The 19,287-nt window shown below is 31.9% G+C and overlaps 1 protein-coding gene across 1 annotated transcript in view; it reads right to left on the reverse strand.

Annotated features, from left to right (window-relative positions):
* The window catches only part of LOC129220713 (ribonuclease Z, mitochondrial-like), a 68,906-nt gene extending 52,448 nt beyond the window's left edge, over window positions 1-16,458 (reverse strand). Inside the window, exons 1-5 of the mRNA XM_054855143.1 lie at window positions 16,082-16,458; window positions 9,561-9,611; window positions 9,377-9,447; window positions 3,866-3,930; window positions 2,274-2,328 (exon numbers count right to left, since the gene is read on the reverse strand). Coding sequence (XP_054711118.1) covers window positions 2,274-2,328; window positions 3,866-3,930; window positions 9,377-9,447; window positions 9,561-9,611; window positions 16,082-16,377 — 538 coding nt within the window. The 5' untranslated portion in view covers window positions 16,378-16,458. The remainder of the gene's footprint in view (window positions 1-2,273; window positions 2,329-3,865; window positions 3,931-9,376; window positions 9,448-9,560; window positions 9,612-16,081) is intronic.
* Window positions 16,459-19,287: the final 2,829 nt, after the last annotated feature.

The raw sequence follows: 19,287 nt of genomic DNA on the forward strand, positions 1-19,287 counted from the left end.
TGCATGACTTTATGACAAAATTTCAGCAACAGTTTCATGGGACGTGCAATGGGGATTGGTGTTCCCAGGAATCTAAATATATAATATACATTATACATCTGAATACATAAAATACATATGTTTGTTCATAATTAAATGTTTTATGTGATTTTTAGCACTTTTTACCTCACAGAACCCCCAACCAATCGTGCCAGACAAATCTTTTTTGAGTAAGGTATTTAATTTTAAATATGATGACTGAAATTTTTTTAAAGATAAACCAATTTTTGCCTTTTTATGAATTTTTGAAAAAACCTTTATTTTGTATTGTTTTCTAGGTATACTTTTTTTCTAAACTCATCTTGCAAAAAGTATAGGAGATTCCTTTCTGAAAATTAAGTATGTAATAGTGAAAACATTTCTCCCTCTTCAGAAAAAAAAGTTTTCAAAAATATGAAATAGTGTTTTTTAAACAACTCTTTAAATGCAGAGCAACACATCATATCTTCACAAGCATCGGTGGTCGAAAAAAATTCTTCCTTCATTCTGCTGATGCGTATGCTACTGACCTCATAACCTGGTTTTTTATTCAATATTGAGGAATTAAATCTTAATCGCTACAATGCTTATCTCTTTTTTTTTGTTTTTGCTATTGCTAACAGTAGTGCTTGCTTTTTTCTTTATTTTTTTTTTTTTTAATTTAGAGATTTTATTCCTTTTTTTTTCACCCCTTCATCCTCCCACTGGACGTTTTACTGTATCAGTTTTATGTTACGTTACACATTTGTGTGCATTTAATTCAATTAAAATAATGAAGGTTTTTTTTTTTTTTTTTGCAAATGCTATTTTTTGCACACTATGGGGAACAAGGCGAGAGCTTCTTTTGTGCTATTTAATTAAATGAATAAAGCACAGTTTTTTGAATGATCTTTGTTTAGATTAGGGAATGAGCAAGAAGGTTAAAATAATTAGAGACAGATAAAAAAAATTAGAAATCGTATAGGTAGATAGCCGTAGAAGGCGGCAATTTTGCCGTAAAAAGGTGAATGACACAAAATGCAACTTTAAACAGGTGTAGAAAGTATTTTATACAAATTAATTCGAAAAAGATATAGATAAATTAATGATAATGCTTAATTTATTTAAACAGCTGCTGTAGGCGGCGAACCTGTCATAAAAGGGAAATGAAAAGTAAGTGAAACCGAAAGGCAAATGACCTAAAAAAGGCGAAAAAGCTGGTTGTCGCAAGCGGCTAAAATGTGTGCATGAATTTTAGTTTTAAAAAAATCATTTAACATCGGGAGAGGGGGGGGGTTACCGTGTGGGTACCCCCTCTGCTAATATATATACATTTTTTATATAGTGAGAATATGTTTGTAGTCTGCTTTTTTGCAAAAGTTTTTAATAACATGAGAAAACTGTAAGATCTCTTTAACAGATGATTAAGAACAAATAGAAGTAAAAATTTGATAAATTATTTCAGTATATTGAAAACTGAAAAATTGAATGAAAGTTACCCGACCCTGCCTAATAACTTTTGAGTGAATAACCCTATTTGAATTGAGTTGTTTTTGTGGTTGCAAGCTCTTGGCAAGGACACCTCTCTCTTATGCTTCATTTTTGATTAAAACAACTATTTGTTTAAATTTTAATATTAAAAAGAAAGGTAAACTACACAGTCTAAGGGGAAATTTGAATGCTTTATAAATCTTTTCTAGCAGGTGAATTTTTTTGAACAAAGTTTGGCAGAAAAACTTTCGGCGTAGAGACTGCACAAAAAAGGATTTGTTGAATGTTTTTTACAATAAAAAACATTAAAAAAACCATTAGCACATAAGGGAGAAATGTTATCACCCAACCCAAAATTATGAATGATACAAATTAATTTTTACTCATAACTTTAAAACAATAACTGCAGACATCAACTCAAGATACCAACTGATTTCTAAGCATGTAAAATCTGAAAATATACAAAGTTTTATCACACAAAAGGTCAATAACACCCCCCTCCCTTCTCTGCAAGGTTCATTCATCTTTTTTTTTTCTTTCAAAGCCATAATGAAAGTTTTGAGTGAGCAATGAGGATACATTTTTATACAAACACTATGGTTTGTGGAGAGCTAAGATAGCTAACACAAGACAAAACCTTATAGAATCATAAAATCCCAATGGAAAAAGTGCAAAGAAAAACAAATCATACAAGACAAAGAAACAGCACATGAGCTAATAAGATTCATATTTATTTTAAGTTGTACAATTTCACAATAAATCAAATATATAATTGATGTTCTCACCTATTTTTATATCTTTAGCTAAAACAAATGACTGGGAATTTTCAAACAGCATATCCTATTGAGAAAGAACAAATGATCTTTGTTACAATGCATAAAATTAATCATTCATAAATGCAAGCAGTTTTTAACTTTAATCTGTTCACATGACTATATGTTTAAACTTCAAATTTTATTCTCAGATTGGACACTACTTTAAAAACATAAAAATAAGTAAATAAAGTGAATACAATAACAAATTTTTGCACCAATCAGTGTTTAAAATAAGCTGCAGTTAAGTGCATTTTATTTGATGCCCAGATTTTGAAAACTTAAAATGTTTTTGGCTCAAAACTTTAGACAACATTGAAAACCTTTTCTGACTCTCCAATTCATCCCAATCTGTAATTCACAAGAAGGGAAAGTGAGAAGCATTTTCTCAATTTTAACATTAAAAAAAATAATAATAATAACATCACCAGTAATAGACAGTCGTAAGCTTGGATTTAAATAATAATAGTTTTAGGCGGGTAACACTGATGTTACTGCGACCCATGAATACGGTGCAACCATCTAGTGTTGTCAGAGGTAATTTTATAAGCCAGTTGGTATTTAGGAGGAAGTGGTGGAAGGTTATAAACAGCCACCACTAGGTCTGCCGGTGTTTCATGTTCATTTGAGTTTAATAAGGTTTTAGATCTAAAAATAAAGAACTTTTGCACATTTTGAAGAGAAAAGCGGAATTCTGTCTATTACCCATCCTACCCCTCTATCTCCTTTCCTCATCCTACTATTACTGGTTACCATCACAATTGTCGGTGTCTGTTACTGGGGGTCAGACCTTTTTTTTCCGAAATTCAGCAAATAAAAATAGAATTAACTAAATCAGAGGACCCAGAAGCAGTTGAACGTTAGATGAGATGTAGTTGAATGAGAGAAAAATAGCTTTAAAAGTCTAAATCCATTAAAGGGCTCAGAAAATTGAGTTAACCTGAGAGCAATGTCTTAAGCATGTCTGTTACTGGTGCCGTTACCCTAATAATAATAATGAAAACAAATAAATAAATAATCTTGTGGTGCATGTGTATCGTTTTTTTTTAAATTCACTAAAAAATTTCATCATTAAATACACTGTTTACAGAAAATGTATTTTTGGTTTTATTTTGAGACTTGGAATCTAACACCAGGTGTTATTATAACTCCAGATGTAAAATTTTTTAGTTCAAGCATTGATTTCAGTTCATTAAAAGCATTGGTGCTTACATGAGGTGGGAAGGGGTCAATGCACAGACTGCACTATTGGTATTTTTCTCTTTTGGGGCATCTCTGGTATTGGGGGAGGGGGTGGCATTACTCGTGGGTTCAGCCCTTTTTATAGCACCTTCTAATTGTTATTAATATTATTTGGACTTTATTTAGGAAGTCAGTAGCATATAAAGCTTTCAAAATTAAAGCTTTATATTAATAATAATAATAAACATGCTATAAAAAATTCATTGTTCTCATTTTCAATTTAATGACTTCATTAATATAAAAACTTACAACCAAGAGTGAATTTAAACCTAATGACTTTGTGTATTAGATTTCAAATTTGAAAATGGGTTACGTATACATACAATGCCTGGTGGCCCATGTATATTTATTTCAGGCACTCCAATGTCCTGCACAGTTAAAGATAAACCTGAAAATAAAACTCTAATGATTTTTATGTGAACATTTACAGCATAAGTAATATATTTTTGGGAAAAATTATAATGTATGAAATTTATTTTTTAACTACCATCCTCATGAAAGAAAAAAATAAATTCAAATTACAATAGTTAAGAGCTTATTTCAGCCCTACACTTAGTGTATATATCTTGCAGGTATGTAATTCAAGATACCGAATTGCATCTTTTATCAGCACAAAAAAATAATTATATATATATATATATATATATATATATATAAATGTCCTGAGATAACATATATATATATATATATATATATATATATATATATCAACACACAGCCAATACTTCTGAAGCCTCAGACTTGAAATTTGGCAGGCATGTTCACATGATTATGAAAGTATCCACTAAGAAAGTTTTTTTCGAAATATCAATTATTTTAGGAGAAATTAATTAAAACCCCTTAATTTCAGTGAAATTAAAACCTGTCATTGAAATTTAATTCCCTTATTTTTGGAGGCTTTCCTCCATTCAAATCATTATTCAGTACTTCATCTCAACTTTTGGTCGAAAGTGAATTTTTAAATTTGATATAGTTTTTGTTTCTCACGTGATTCTTCGAGGCTTTTCTCAAGTCAAATAATAATGTTTCTGTCTTTTGCTTTCATTTTTTCAAAACTAGAAGCAAAGTTTTTAAGAACATCATCACAGGCAGGCTTGGAGTTGATTACGAGAAAATGTAATCGATTACGATTATGATTACCAGCTCGAAAAATAGGAGATTACAATTATGATTACGATTATAATCCTCTGCCAAAACGTAATTACGATTACAGCAACGATTAGATTATGTCAAAAATGTAATCGATTACAATTACGATGTGCCGATTACGATTTTGATTACGATTACAGACTCGTGAGAGGAAAATACATGCACACATATACTATATTATTCTAATTATTATTTTGCGGCAACAATGTCATAGTTAAAAAATTATGATTTTTGATTGTGCTTTTAAATGCTACATAACTATTTTGACCATATATCCTGCACAGGTAATTAGGTGTCCCATATCCAAATGACTTGCCACATTATAATGCATTTTGTACATGATTTAAATTTTCATTATTATTTTTCATGCAACCAATACAGTTTCTAAAATTTATGTACTATATTTCTACATTCTATTCTCTACAATTTGCTATAATATTATTTAATTCAACCTATTTTTGAAAAAAAAAAAACCCTATGTATTTAATTTTGCAAAACATGCATAGTATTAAAATATATTCAAATAGTATAAATAAATGATAGGAAAATAAATGTTCAAAATAAATACTGCAATCAAGACAATTTTTTATTGCATTTTAATAATACCAATGCTTTAAATGTATCATGTTTCATCCTCATTCTCTGTAAGGTATAAAACTTTCAGGCAATACTGAATAACCGCTCAACAGGTGCAGATGATGCACAAATTGACAAGTACTTGGGAGCAATTTTGCTCAGTAATGGGTATACATGAATATTGGATCCCCAGTATTATAGGGGATCAATATTATGCCCATTTGGTACGATAGTTTCATACGCATTTATTTCGCTTTCGATTTTCTCCTGTATTAAAGAATTATTATTTTTGTAAGTGCTGGCTGGTTTTTCTAAAAATGCGAACAATTTCCCTTTTTTTCTGCAGGCTGTTTTGGTGACACATCTTTTATGTCCTTATCTTCTGATTCAGTGCAAATGTTATGACAGTCTTTGTTAGACATTATTTCTTCCTCGATAATTTATTTTATTTTATTTTTTGTGCTTGAATCGTACCAGTTGCATTTGAGCCTTGGGTCTAAAAATGAAGCCACTTGAAATGCTTCCGATTCTTCATAGTGACTCATTCTAGAAGAAGTTAGTGCTGACAACAGTTTTTTTACTGTCGTATTAGAGTATTGCAAATTTTTGGTCAGGAGGTCCTCAAGATAGTGTTTGAACACTCTTAAAGCAATATAATTGTAAAGCACTTTAAAAAGTAAAAATGAGTATAATAAATTTTGCTATGATTTCCAGGCATTATTTTTTCCCCCACATGCATAAGCATTTTATAATGATATTTTTCAAAAGCAAATGTTTTTACAAAGGTTAAAACAAATGTTTTTAAATTCTTTAAATGCAAACTTTTTTCTCTTATATACCTATTAAAAAGTATCAGCATTGAAATATAAAGCATAAATTTAAGATTAAATTAGATGTGAAAATATTTTGAAAAATCACTTACCAGAGTGATTTTTCAATCACTCTGGTCAATCATCACAAAAATCAAAGAACCGCTAAGATAGTGCGTGTGAATGAGCACTGAAGTGCAAATCCAAATTCGCTCTTCTTTTGACAAAATTCCTCCTCTTCCGCCAATGAAAGTAAAAAAAAAAAAAAAAACCCACCAAAGGCATAAAACTTTTTTTTTAGAACTTTGTCGAAACGAAAACATGTGCTTGTACGGCACTGTTGATATTGTTCTCTTTCCGAGGCGGTAGCTCCGCTTGTTTGTCTGTGATTCACAGATGAAAAGGAAAATTGATGACCAATTCAACTTGGGGACGCGTTCCTGTCAATGACACCTACAGGGTACAAAACCCACTAAGATGCGGCAGGTTTATGACCCTTCGCCAACGAGCCCTTTTAACAGCAGGGCCTAAAGGCTCTGCTGTCTAGTCCTTTGTACGTTTCTATTGAAGTCTTATCTTTTCCTCAGTCCAGATCCCATCGTCTGCATAGCATTGTAGAAACGCAACTTGAAAGTTTTCACTTTCAGCAAGTTGGGATTACACGATTACGTAACAAAATTACGATTATCTAAACTTAGATTACAATTACGATTATGCAAGAAACACTTGATTAAAATTACGATTACGAGATTACGAGTCTCCCATTTATAGATTATGATTATGATTACAATTACACAAAAATGTAATCGATTACGCAGATTACGATTACGTAATCTATGATTATCTGTAAGCCTGATCACAGGTGGACTATTCTTTTGAATTTAGAAGTGTGCAGTTTCCTGTAAAAGTTTGCTTTGCAATAACCGTTAATAAGTCAGAAGGACAGACATTAAAAGTAGCAGGGATCTATTTTGGAGAAGACTTTTTTTTCACACGGCCAATTTTATGTAGCTTACTCCAACATCAGTTCATCAAGCAGCTTAATAGTTTTAGCACCAGGAAAAAAAAACTAAAAATGTTGTATACAAAGAAGTTCTTGCTTAAACATAGGTATAACAATAAAATGTGGATGGCTTGTGTTTGCAAAGATAATCAATACTTTAAAAAAATCGTTAATAACAGTTGAAGATCGGTTAAGGACAAGGGCATATATATATGGAGTCCAGAGTCCCGGGATCCTCTCAAAATTGCAAAAAATTATAGGTAATAAGTAATTATTATAGGAGATTTTCGAAACTAGGTGCACCAAGCACTGTGAACTCCCGCGACCTATTACCCGAAAGTAAATGCTTGCGGAATGCTAATATATATAGTATATATATATATATATATATATATATATATATATATATATATATATATATATATATATATATATATATATATATATATATATACATACACAGTAGTACCTCCTTCAAGGGACAGCCACAAAGAAAAATTACAAAAAGCTTATGCATAAATTTCATCAAATTAAATTATATCGATTAGGAATATCAAATTCACAGGAATTCAAGGTTCCTTTTTTTTTTCAAAAATTAACTAATAAAAGTTTGTCTTGAGATCAACAGGCAAGTAAACAAATAAGTATTCTAAAATTCTTGCTGAGGCCTACATTCATGCTTTTCCTCTCATCATTTCTTTTCAAATGTGCTAAGCCTGAACAGAAAAGTGTGCCGCCCATGAAAAGTTTTGTACAGAAAACTTGAAATATGATCACTGTTTTTTTGCATTTCAAATTACAAGACATCAAAAAAATCCATGTGACACAATAACTCAAAATTGTAATTCATGAAAATCAGTTACAAAACTTTGATACCACAAAATTTGTGATACAATTTAATTTTTTTTTTTTTTTAGTTTTAATAATTCTGAATTTTAGAAATATTTTCAATAATTAATCTTAAAATATCATTAGTTTACATTTATTATGAAATTATACTAAGTTTACACAACATGCGTGAATTCATCTACCTCCGAAGAAGGGACACCTCTGCTTAAGGGACAGATTGTCCAGTCCCCTTAGTGTTCCTTATTGAGGGGTTCTACTGTATATATTTTTTTTACAATGGTTTAAACTACTGTTTCTCAAAAAATGAGATATGTTTCCTATACACTACAACCTTTGCTCTCAAAATCTACAATTTATTTACATGAATAGAGCAAAAATATTAACTAATGCATAAGCAAGTTACAAGAGGTTGACTTTGGATGTCCCGCAAGTGATGCATGCAAATAAATTAAATTTTAAATTGTTTAATAAAAATATACCGTATTACCCCGCATTATCTGGCATGCGGGAAAAAAGCAAGGTTGACCAGCATGCCAGGAAATTCAAATTTTCTGGCATGCCAGATAATTTGAGGTTTATTTTGCAGCAAAGCAAAAGTAAATTTCCCCATTCAGTTCCGATCAGAAAGCAAACCACTGTAAGGAAAATAAATAAATAAATACCGAAAGTAACCTTCTTCCAAAAAAAAAAAAAGTGTATTGCACATAATATGTGCTTGCTATTTAAGGTAGGTCATTATTAATGGATTTAACTACATGCCAATAAAGTAATCAATTCAGTAACAATCATCGTTACTGCGATTTGTTCAATTTTTTTTAAAATAAACTATTTTAGGTTCCTTTTAAAGAGGTAAGTTTAATTTTTGTTTATTGAATAGCTATGATAAATTCTTTAGCACTGGTTCAGGAGCAGTAACTTATTACTTAAATGTTTCCTTACTTAGTTTTAATTTAAATTTTATAAAATTATTTGTTATTAAACAATATTTTTCTTGTTAAAATAACAAACGACATTGTTAATAAATATTTTTACAAAATTAAACTTTTTGTTAATACTAATAAGATATGAAAAGAACTTATATTCATTTTTAAGCTAAAACCTATATTTTTTATAGGTAGTATTAATTTTTTTCTTAACCTCGATTTTTCCGGTATGCAGGAAAGGACCAGGCAAGTGTTATTGAAAATCTGGTGGCCCCCTAATTTTGCGGCATGTCGGATAACGCAAGATAATACGGTAACTATGTCAGGAGTATCTTTGTATCAAAGGCAGATTAAAAAATCTGTTTACCCCAGTTCAATTAAAATATTAAGAGATGAAACAAAATTTTAATGAAATTTAAGCATCTTTTTGGGCTGCACGTGATGGTGGAATGACCTCAGATTAAAGTTGAGGTCTGCTAATGAACTACAAGACAAGCATAAATAATGTCACATTTGCCCACTTACCTAATAACCCTCCAAAATTGTCCCAACTTTTATAAGTAAAGAACAAATGGTCCAACTTTGATAATTTCAATCTACAGTAAAGATACAAACAAAGTAAACATTCAGATTTTACAATCAGTAAAGACAAACCATTTCAGTTGGAAGTAAATTTGAAGAATCTTTAACAGTTGTTATATTCACCCACCTGTATTCATGGGATAACCTTTGTGTTCCTTCACCACAGTTAAAGAGGTATCTGAAATATGCAAAAAACAATTTTAAAAAATCTGCGATGAAAATGATAATTATTACCAAACTAATAAATGAGAGCTGAATTTTAAAGATAATATATTATGACAGGGAAACTTCAAATCCCTCAGTGTTTGTTTACAATTCTGCCACAGCCTGCTCAGCCCCAGTTGGGTCATTCCATGTCAACTCACACACCTAAAAAGTGAGTGCTCACAGATTATAACAATATTATGCAGGTACACACCCATTTACTAAGTGGTATGAAAAAAACAAATTTTGACCCTCTAGCTGTTGTAGGTTTTCAGATATAAGGGGTCAAAATTTTAACGTTTTGTTCCACCAGCTCATACTTGCCTGACCAAAACTCTGGAATAAATAAAGCTAAAAACTTGAACTTTATATATTTTGAAAGTTTACATTAAGAGCTTATAAAATGACATATTACATGATACAAAAATTCAATTTCTCATTCTGAAGGTCATTTGCATTGATCTTAAGTACGTCCAAAAGTTACAATTTTAAAAATCTGAAAAAAATATATTTTGTATAAACTGTTATTTTCTTTATTTGTGCCCAATTTCATTTTGGGACAACACTGAAATCATGCATAATTTAACACTTTTTCATTTTGAAGGTCATTTGAATTGACCTTTGACCTGGAGTATTTCCAAAAATTATAAATTTAAAAATCTGAAAAATTATATTTTGTACACAGTTATTTTCATTATTTGTGCCAAGTTTCATGTTGTGATAACACTGGAGTCACGCATAATTTAACAATTTTTCATTTTGAAGGACATTTGAATTACCTTTGATCTTGAGTATTTTCAAAAGTTATAATTTTAAATATCTGAAAAAAAAAATATTTTGTATGAACTGTTATTTTCTTTATTTGAGCCATATTTCATTTTGGGACAACAATGGGATCATGTATGATTTAAACTCTAATATTACTCAAAGTGGCCAAAAATCAATTGCCATCAATTGAAAGTCAAACATGTGTGCCCAAATGTATCATAATTATGCTGATAATACAACATTAGAAAAATGAAAAATTCATTCAACGTGATGTACAATTAGTACACTACATAAAATAATTATACAAGTTATCCATGCAGTCAAACTTGACTTAACAGTTATATACTTCTTCTTGCCAATGCTTTGCTAGGTTGCTTTCTGCTTCTAACTGCAATTTTATATCTCCTTCCAGTTTCTGCACTTGAGTAAAAACTGGTCTCAAGTCTTCATGCACAATGTTATGGCAGATGAAAAGGATTACAACTAGGTGCGCCCCAAGAAAGGTCATGGGAGATCAATATAAGCTTCCAAAAATGTCCTTATTCAACAAATTTTATCTGATGCTTCAGCAAAATTAACATCATTAGGCAAAATTTGGAGTTCTTTCTGGCAAAATTATGATCATTCGGCAAAATTTAAAGTTTTATTCAACAAATTAAGAATTTCAGACCTCCTAAAAATTAAAAGTTTCAGTCGCCTTTGCTTACAACAGGAGGTAAAACTGTTTGGAGGGACAAAAATACCGACTTTACTGACCAAAAATTTAGAAAATACTGACAAATACCGACTAAATACTGATCGCATTTTGGTTTTGTGCATCATAACAGTATTTTATATTGAATAGAGTTCTTTTTCGTTTAAATGCAGTATGAATTCAGTTCTTTATGTGGAGAACGTTGACATATACTTAAGAAATAGTTTAAAGCTTTATGATAGTTTTATGTAAAGATAGTTTTATGCATATCAAAAAGTCGTATACATAGCCCTTTTTACAACACGAAATTTCGTCTTACGCGAGGGGTTTTGGAACGCATCCCTCTCGTAAGTCGAGACCACACTGTACTCTGCTTTTTTCCATTGATTTTAATGGAGGAAATGAATGTGCTTGTGTTCTGGGAGGGGTTTTAACCCCAAAACCCCTCCCGTGGCTGCGCCACTGTAATGATGAGCGCTTGAGGTAGAGAAAAAAACTAAAAAGCCTAAATAGAAGTATGACAACTTTTTAGTAAAACTGAGAACAAGCATATCATGTTCAGAAGACTTTTAATTGTAAATAAGAAATATTGGGTTAAAACAGAATTCAAATGTATCACAATCAACACAATTAAAGCTACGAGATATGTAAAAGAAGTATAAACATATATTTCATCTTTTTTGAGAAAAGTACAAAAAAAAAATATGTCATTTACTTCTTTCTTTGTTACATTTGGGACAAAAATTGGGAAAAAAAATCAATTTGATGAACAAATTTTTTTAAGAAATCACCCCTTATTTACCACGTACTGCATGTCAATGCTGTTAAATCTACAAAAAACTATTTCAATTAACCCTTTATCTACTGACGGTATATTAAATAAAATTAAATCTAAAAAAAATCTTTGACATACTCCTACTCTTTGTAAAGGATTTAAATCAGCATTAACATTAAAACATTTTATGTTTCTCAAAAATACCTGCAAAATAGCCAAACCAGGCTGGCAAAATTAGGTTGCAGTATTGGCAATGTCTCATTTTTTTGACATTTTATAAAGTTATAAGGAAAACAGGAAAAATATCACTGCCAATATTTTTCATTTTAAGAAAAATGAATTCTTCGGCAAATTTGCAAAAACCTACCGACTTGACTAAATTTTGAAAAAACTGACAAATACTGACAAAGATGAAGAATACTGACTTGTACTGACCAGTTTTACGCCCTGTTACAACAGGCTAAAACTGCAATGCAATCACATGTTTAAGTAAAGAAAGTTCAAAAAGAACTTCATTACTTGTAGCATTCTATTAGGACTTTATAAACAAGAAGCGGTTAGTTGAATCAACTTTTCAAAACAGTTGCTTGTTAACTTGTTGACTGAGGTATTCCATTATCTTCACACGAGGCAACTTCGTAGATTCAATTTTTCTTCTCAAAATACCCCAGTGCTTTTAAAACTGAACCGAGTGAACTCAACAAATTTACTCGTGTGTAGAGCAAATACTTGGCAATGTCCAGAGGAATTGAATGAACTAAAAAGTTGATTAACTCATCTGGATGAGAACCTTTGTTGTTTTTGTCTTGTGCCAGAAAGGCTGGAAATTTGGGGTGCGCTGCTTAACTTTTCCAACTGTACCGTAATTTGGTGTGAAGTCCGACTTCCACAATACACACACAGGGGCGGATCTAGGGGGGGGGGGGGCATGGGGGCCATGGCCCCTCCCAAAACCTTGTGATTGTAGGAATTGTTTTAAGAAAAAAAAAGAAAAAAATATTATGAGAAGATAACAAAATTTAACACTTGTATTTTGCTGAAAAAGAAGTTTAGGTCTTAATTGGGAGAAAAATTATATCCCTATCCTCAAAACAAAACTTTTTTTTTCCAAAATTTTTCTCCATCTTTTACATCAATTTCTTGATTCCAACTACAGACACTTGGACGATCTCTAAATGCTGCGGTTCTCAGAGTATAACTTTTGTTCACAAGACCAAAGAGAGCCTAAATTTTCGTTTTTATGGCTTTAATTTCGAAACTAGGAGGAGAACCCCCTTTTCCCATGTCCTTTCACGAATGCCTTGATATGTAGCAAAAAACTGCATTTTAAGTCTTTTATTTGGAAAAAGTGTCAACGGAAACTAGCTTATCCAGCCCTTATCACTTAACTTGCTTAAAAGCAACTTAAATGAATTTTTTTTGGACTTCAATTACAAACGAGTTTTGATAGGACCTCCTCCTTCCCTAGTTTATATCGTGATGCTAGCTTTAAAAGGAGGTTTTTCGGAGGAACTCACGAATCTTCCATCCCTTTCTAAAATATGTATAAATATAGTTAAAAATCGAATTTTTAGAGCCTCAAAGGCAAAATATTTCCAGGAAGGAAGGATTCTAAGCACCTTCACACGTCCTGTAATGTAAGCAAACATTACCTAAAGGTACATTTTTAGGCTGGACAGCTGAAGAGCTAGAAGAGCACCCCTCCTCTTCTAACTTCTCAATGTATAATGACAGAATATTTTGGTTTCTAAGCTTTATTTTCAAAAAGTATTTTGGGTCCTGGCCTTTCTCCGTACATCATCAAAAATAGACAAAATGCGTTTTTAGTTTCCTAATTTTTAAAAATTACTCGAAAATTTAAATTTTGAAACATTTTCGAGGGAGATTCCTAAACCCACCCCCTCACCTAATATTGTCTCGATACCCCGAAAATTGAGTTTTTAAAACTTCATTTTAATAAAATTTCTGGGGAGTTATCAGGGCCCAATTTCCCAATAGGCAGAGTAGGTAGCTGCCTAGGGTGGCAAACTTTTCAGGGGCGGCAAATTTGCTATTATAATACACATTTTTTGAATTAAATTGTTATTCTTGAACGTAAAATATTAACATTCTTTCATTTTCCAGAGACCATTTTTTCTGGTAATTTAGTAATGATTACTTTCACACATCTTATGAAATTCAAATGTTTTTCAATCATGGTATTTGTCGAATCGTCAGCAAAATTTGCCGAATAAAAAATTTTGTGGGAGATCACTGTAATCGGGGCGCCTCAGAATGTGAAACGCCATCATTTCTTCATAAGTTTGAGAGTTTGAATCTGGGGAACACTTTTTTACGTTTTTTTGAGTCAAGGATATTTTGCTTCTTTTAGGGGGGGGGGGGCAGATTTCAAATTTGCCTAGGGGTGGCATGGAACTAAATTCAGTCCTGGGGAGTTTGTTCAAAAATTTCGGATGGCCCCTCCCAAAACAATCGGCTGGATCCGCCACTGTACACACATGCCATAGGAACCCGTTCTTGTAAGTCAATCCGCAGACAATATTTTAAAAAGAGAAAATATAATTTTAAAATTGTCATACATTTCTAATTTATCATCTGCAAAATGTTGCTATATCATTATTTTTCAATTTAATGTCAAACATCCGTTACATGAAACATTAAATTATAGCCTATCCCCTAATTGTCCCAACATAAAACTTGGCGCAAATAAAGAACACAATAATGTGTACAATATATATATATTTTAGATTTTTAAAATAATAACTTTAGGAAATATTCAAGGTCAAAGGTAATTTTGAATGACCTTTAAAATTTTAGATTGCATTTTTGTATCATGTAATATATCATCTTAAAGCATGTTTTAAGAGCTTTAAACTGGTATCAAGTTTTTTGCATGTAGTGCAATTAGAACAGAAGTTATGTATGTTCAAAAGCTACTCCTTCTACCAAAATTTGATTTTTTGTAATGATCAAAAAGAAGAATCATTACAAAAATAATCAAATACAAAAATAATTAAAGAATAAATCAAAGAATATTCAAACTAAAAATTTAAAAATTTGGGTTTTTACTTTTATTACCAAACACTATCTCTGTAAAATTTTTTAGAAAAATTGGAAGGGGTCAGCTTGAAAAGCTTACTTCTTTGATCGATTTGATATGGATATCAATTTGATACCTCCTTATAACCCAGTTATAAGGAGGAAACTTATAAGCTTATAACCTAAGAATTTACCCTCACTTTACAAGTTGAGCCGTACTATGATGTTACATGCAGGGCGGTTCGTGGTGACCTGATTGGTAAGGCATCGGACTTGTACCAAAGGGTCTCGGGTTCAATCCTGGCAGGATAAAAGATCCACCGTCTTCATTAATGGTGACTGGGGGGACGTTAAATATGCTTGTGGTCACAAAGTCCTCCAAGTGAATCAATCCCTCTGGGGGTGCTAGACCAAGGATTGCTTGGTTTCTGGTCTGGTTCAAAAAATCAGAGCTGTCTTCAGGGTCCCATCCAACTAGTTGAGCCACAAATAGTGGTAGGTACGGGGGACTTTAGGGTGAAAAAGAGCAGGGTGGTTCTGTGGCTCTACCCAAAAACTATTTCAAAATTGAAATCCAATAAATTAATTTTAGCCACTAGCTTAAATTCAGCTCTAATGAAAAAACAGCTGTCTCCAGCTTGGTTATGACTGTTTTAGACTGTTGAGACAAAAACAAGGGTGAAACTGCAGTGTCTGGATGTCAAAACCAGTAAGCCAGTGGTTGCTTGTAATTCTGTCTTAGGCCAGGCTATGGAGCAAGAAACGGACAGCAAATAAGATTCCACAGAACATGTTTTCACAAAAAATCTGCATAGCAAAATGTCCCTCAATTTAGAAAAAGTTACACTAAATAGGTAATCATATTTATTCATAATCACCAATTTGTTTTCTGAAAATTTGGCAAATCCAAAAATAAGGTTCTCAATGTTTCAGTTCTTTAAAAGCGATGCAAAACTTTGGGTTACAGGCAATTATAAAAAACAACACAATTGTCACTAACAGCACAATGTGCTACATTGTACTTCAAAACATAAGAAAAAAAAGAACCTGAAACTTCAACAAAGTTTTCTGGGCTCAACAACAATCAGTAGTAAAATGCACTAAGTTATTAAATGAGCACAAAAACACTTTGAGCATTTTCGGAATAGTTCATAATCAAAAGTATTACCTCCCTTGATCGGTGACTAAAAACACAGCTCTGCATGATGAGGAAGCTCCATTTCCAAGCACACACAAATACATTTCGCTAGGAGGAATGGGAGGTTTTCCGACTAAAGCATTTTTTGCTTTCACCCTGATTTCTCTTAATTCGTCTGGGATCGTTCTCGTTTTTGGCATGATTTTGTTGTTTATTATGCGAAGCTTCTTCCAATGATGTAATGTTGCATACTCATTGTGACATTTCAGTTTTTTAAAAGCAGTGCAGAAGAACAAAACTTTAGAATTGTATGTTTTAAATAACATTAATTTTGAATATATGTTTTAAAAAAATATCAAAGGGATAAATGTGCTTCAATATGTCTTAAGACGAAATAATCGGAAATCGCAAAAGCACATTTTTGAGGTAAAGAGTTGAGGTGTTTCAAAACAAACAGGAATTAACTTTTTACATGGTTACAGTTAACAAGTAACAGGCACAGTTCTTTCTACCCAGCGTCCCTCGCATTGCTAGCACATCGATTCAGTCGGTTCAGAGGAGCTGCACGTGGCGTTGCATTTTTTAAGCTTCGTTAAGTTGGTTGCTTATTAGTTATTAGTGTGGAATAGCAATGTTTTAGGAATAACTTATGAATGACTGATATTTGCATTTGTTTATTAATATAGTACTAAACAAGTCATATCGCAGACGATGTGCGATCAATGTTAGAAATGGCAGAAAATAACTTTTTTCGTCCCTAGTCTTTGAAACAAAGGACATGAAGCCCAGAATTTCGTATTATCACTTCAATCTCACGAGTAAGATTAATTTTATTCAATGGTTATTTATGTTATTCTTTAAGATAAATTCATATGTTTTGTCCATGGGATATTTTCAATGCTGACATCCATATGAAGATGTACTTTCTTGTAATTATTTATTTACTAGCTGCGTTGCATAGGCGGATTTACAGGGGTGCGGGAGGGGGGGGGGTGCGCCGCATCCCCAACAATTTTGGTTCGATTTTCAAAGAAAATTGAAATGAAATATATTTTATCAGAAGAAAATATATATTTCTCCTCAGGAATTTTGTAAAACAACTTATATTTTTCTACAGCTAAATGCAAGTTAATTTACTTGAAAGCAAACCCAAAAATACAATAATAGGCAGCTTATTGTGTGACCCGGTCGTCATACATCGCCAGTGTGAGAGAATTGTGCTATCCGAATTAAAAAGTATTTCTCCATTAAAAAAAGAAAGATGATAAATAATTACATAAATCAAATAAAAACATTCCCTTAATTATTTTCAGTACTGCATTATATAATAATTTTATACTCTGACATTTGGTATTTATTGGTATAACATTACAATTTTCTTTTTCTTTGAAACAACCATGGCTAATAAAGACAAAAAATGTGGCTATTGTGATGTACTTCCTCAAAAACGATATAAAGTTCTTACACATCATTCCAGCAAACAATACAATAAAATCACTCTGAAATCAACTAAAAACCAACATTTCCACTGTAAAATTTCAAAATTTTCTGAAGGGGGCGAGTTCCACAACTAAAATTATTTGCTTTTATTGTCTTTAATATGAATAATAGTTTCCAAAATAGTTACCAGATACAGAAAATAATTTCTAAAATAGTCTCCTATTAAAAATTAAAAAAAAGCATTTATATCATTTTAATGCCATGAAGTGGGACATTCGTGATTTAACTTTTCTCCTAACAACCTTTAAAAAGGAAAACTTCAAAAAATATTTTTCAAATATTAGCCCAACCCTGAATAAATACACTAGAGAAACCAGCACTGACACATTCTAGTATATTTTTCTCACTGTTTGACTGTTAATATTAAAGACAACAGTAAAAGACTGACTGTATAAAAAGAGCTCGAAGCGTCACATTCATATTTCCGATCGAAAGAAAATTAGCTATCGTTAAAAAATGAATGTATAGTACGAATAAAAGAAATTAAGAACCAAAAAACAGTTTAAAAAAAAGAAGTAGTTGAGAAACAGAAATCGCGATTGCAAAAACTAATCCTTTACAAAAATCGCACTCACAAAAACGGTACCGTTACGAAAATTGCGATCTTTTACGATCGCGACGAAACTTAACGAAACTTTTTTTATACAAAAATATAAATTTCACATTTTTTCTAGTTGTGAATGTTTTATTCCTTTCATTTTCCCACTTTTTAAAACGATTGTTTTCAAAAATTAAACTCGGTAAAACTTTTCCTTTTTTTTCCGTGGTAACTAGGGGGTAAACTTAAAAGCAATTTTTTAATTTTTTTTACAAATTTTTTCTCCTAGGAGAAAAAAAAAACTAGCTTTTTTACGAATTTCAGTTACACTTACTAAAATAGTCGCTGTATTTTCCCAGCAGCACAGCAGTATCGGCCAATGTCATAACCACGGTGTTTGGTAGATTGGCCAATATCGGGTAAAGTTGGGTCGGCCAGCGTAAAACGGCTAACTTTTTTACAGTATTGGGCAATACTCGTTGCCAGTATTGGCCAATACTGGCAAATCAAAATTGGCTAATGTTGGCCGGTAATTTTTCCCCAGTATTGGCAGATACTCGGAGCGAGTTTTGGCCAATATCGGTTAAAGTTGGGTTGGCCAGCGTCGAACGGCTGACTTTTTAACAATATTGGGCAATACTTGATGCCAGCATTGGCCAGTACCGGCCGAACTAAATTGGCCAATACCGGGTAGCAATCTCTATTGCAGCATTGGCCGATACTCGAGCCAGTACTGGCCAATGGGGCCAGGTGACACTGGCCGATCATATATGTAGCTATTAGCCAGTGTTGGGCAATACTGCTAAAACAGAATTCAGTCTTTAAAAAAAATCGGCATACAGACTTCCATCCTTCCAGTTTTAGGGTTTTGTTTTACCTCTTTTAATTGAAGGATGGAAATCTGTGTGACGATTTTTTTTTCTTCAAAAAACGGAATTCGTCTTTACTGAGAAGTGGTACCCATAGCTATGAAGCTTTGACACTGCACTAGAGGTATAAAACCCAGAACTGTGCGTTTGTGTTTTATTCCTAGCGCACTGGTCAAAGGTCCCTCGACCTTTCTGTCTTAAAACGATATAATTTACAGCTACAATAACTAGACTAGAGGAAAATTGACGGTTTATCATTTATTTTATAATTAGATTACTGACAGTAATATCTTTCATTTTTTATGATTTTTAATGAGCAGCAAATTACT

The sequence above is a fragment of the Uloborus diversus genome, chromosome 4 (genome assembly GCF_026930045.1).
Source record: "Uloborus diversus isolate 005 chromosome 4, Udiv.v.3.1, whole genome shotgun sequence".
In the NCBI taxonomy this organism is placed as follows: domain Eukaryota; kingdom Metazoa; phylum Arthropoda; class Arachnida; order Araneae; family Uloboridae; genus Uloborus; species Uloborus diversus.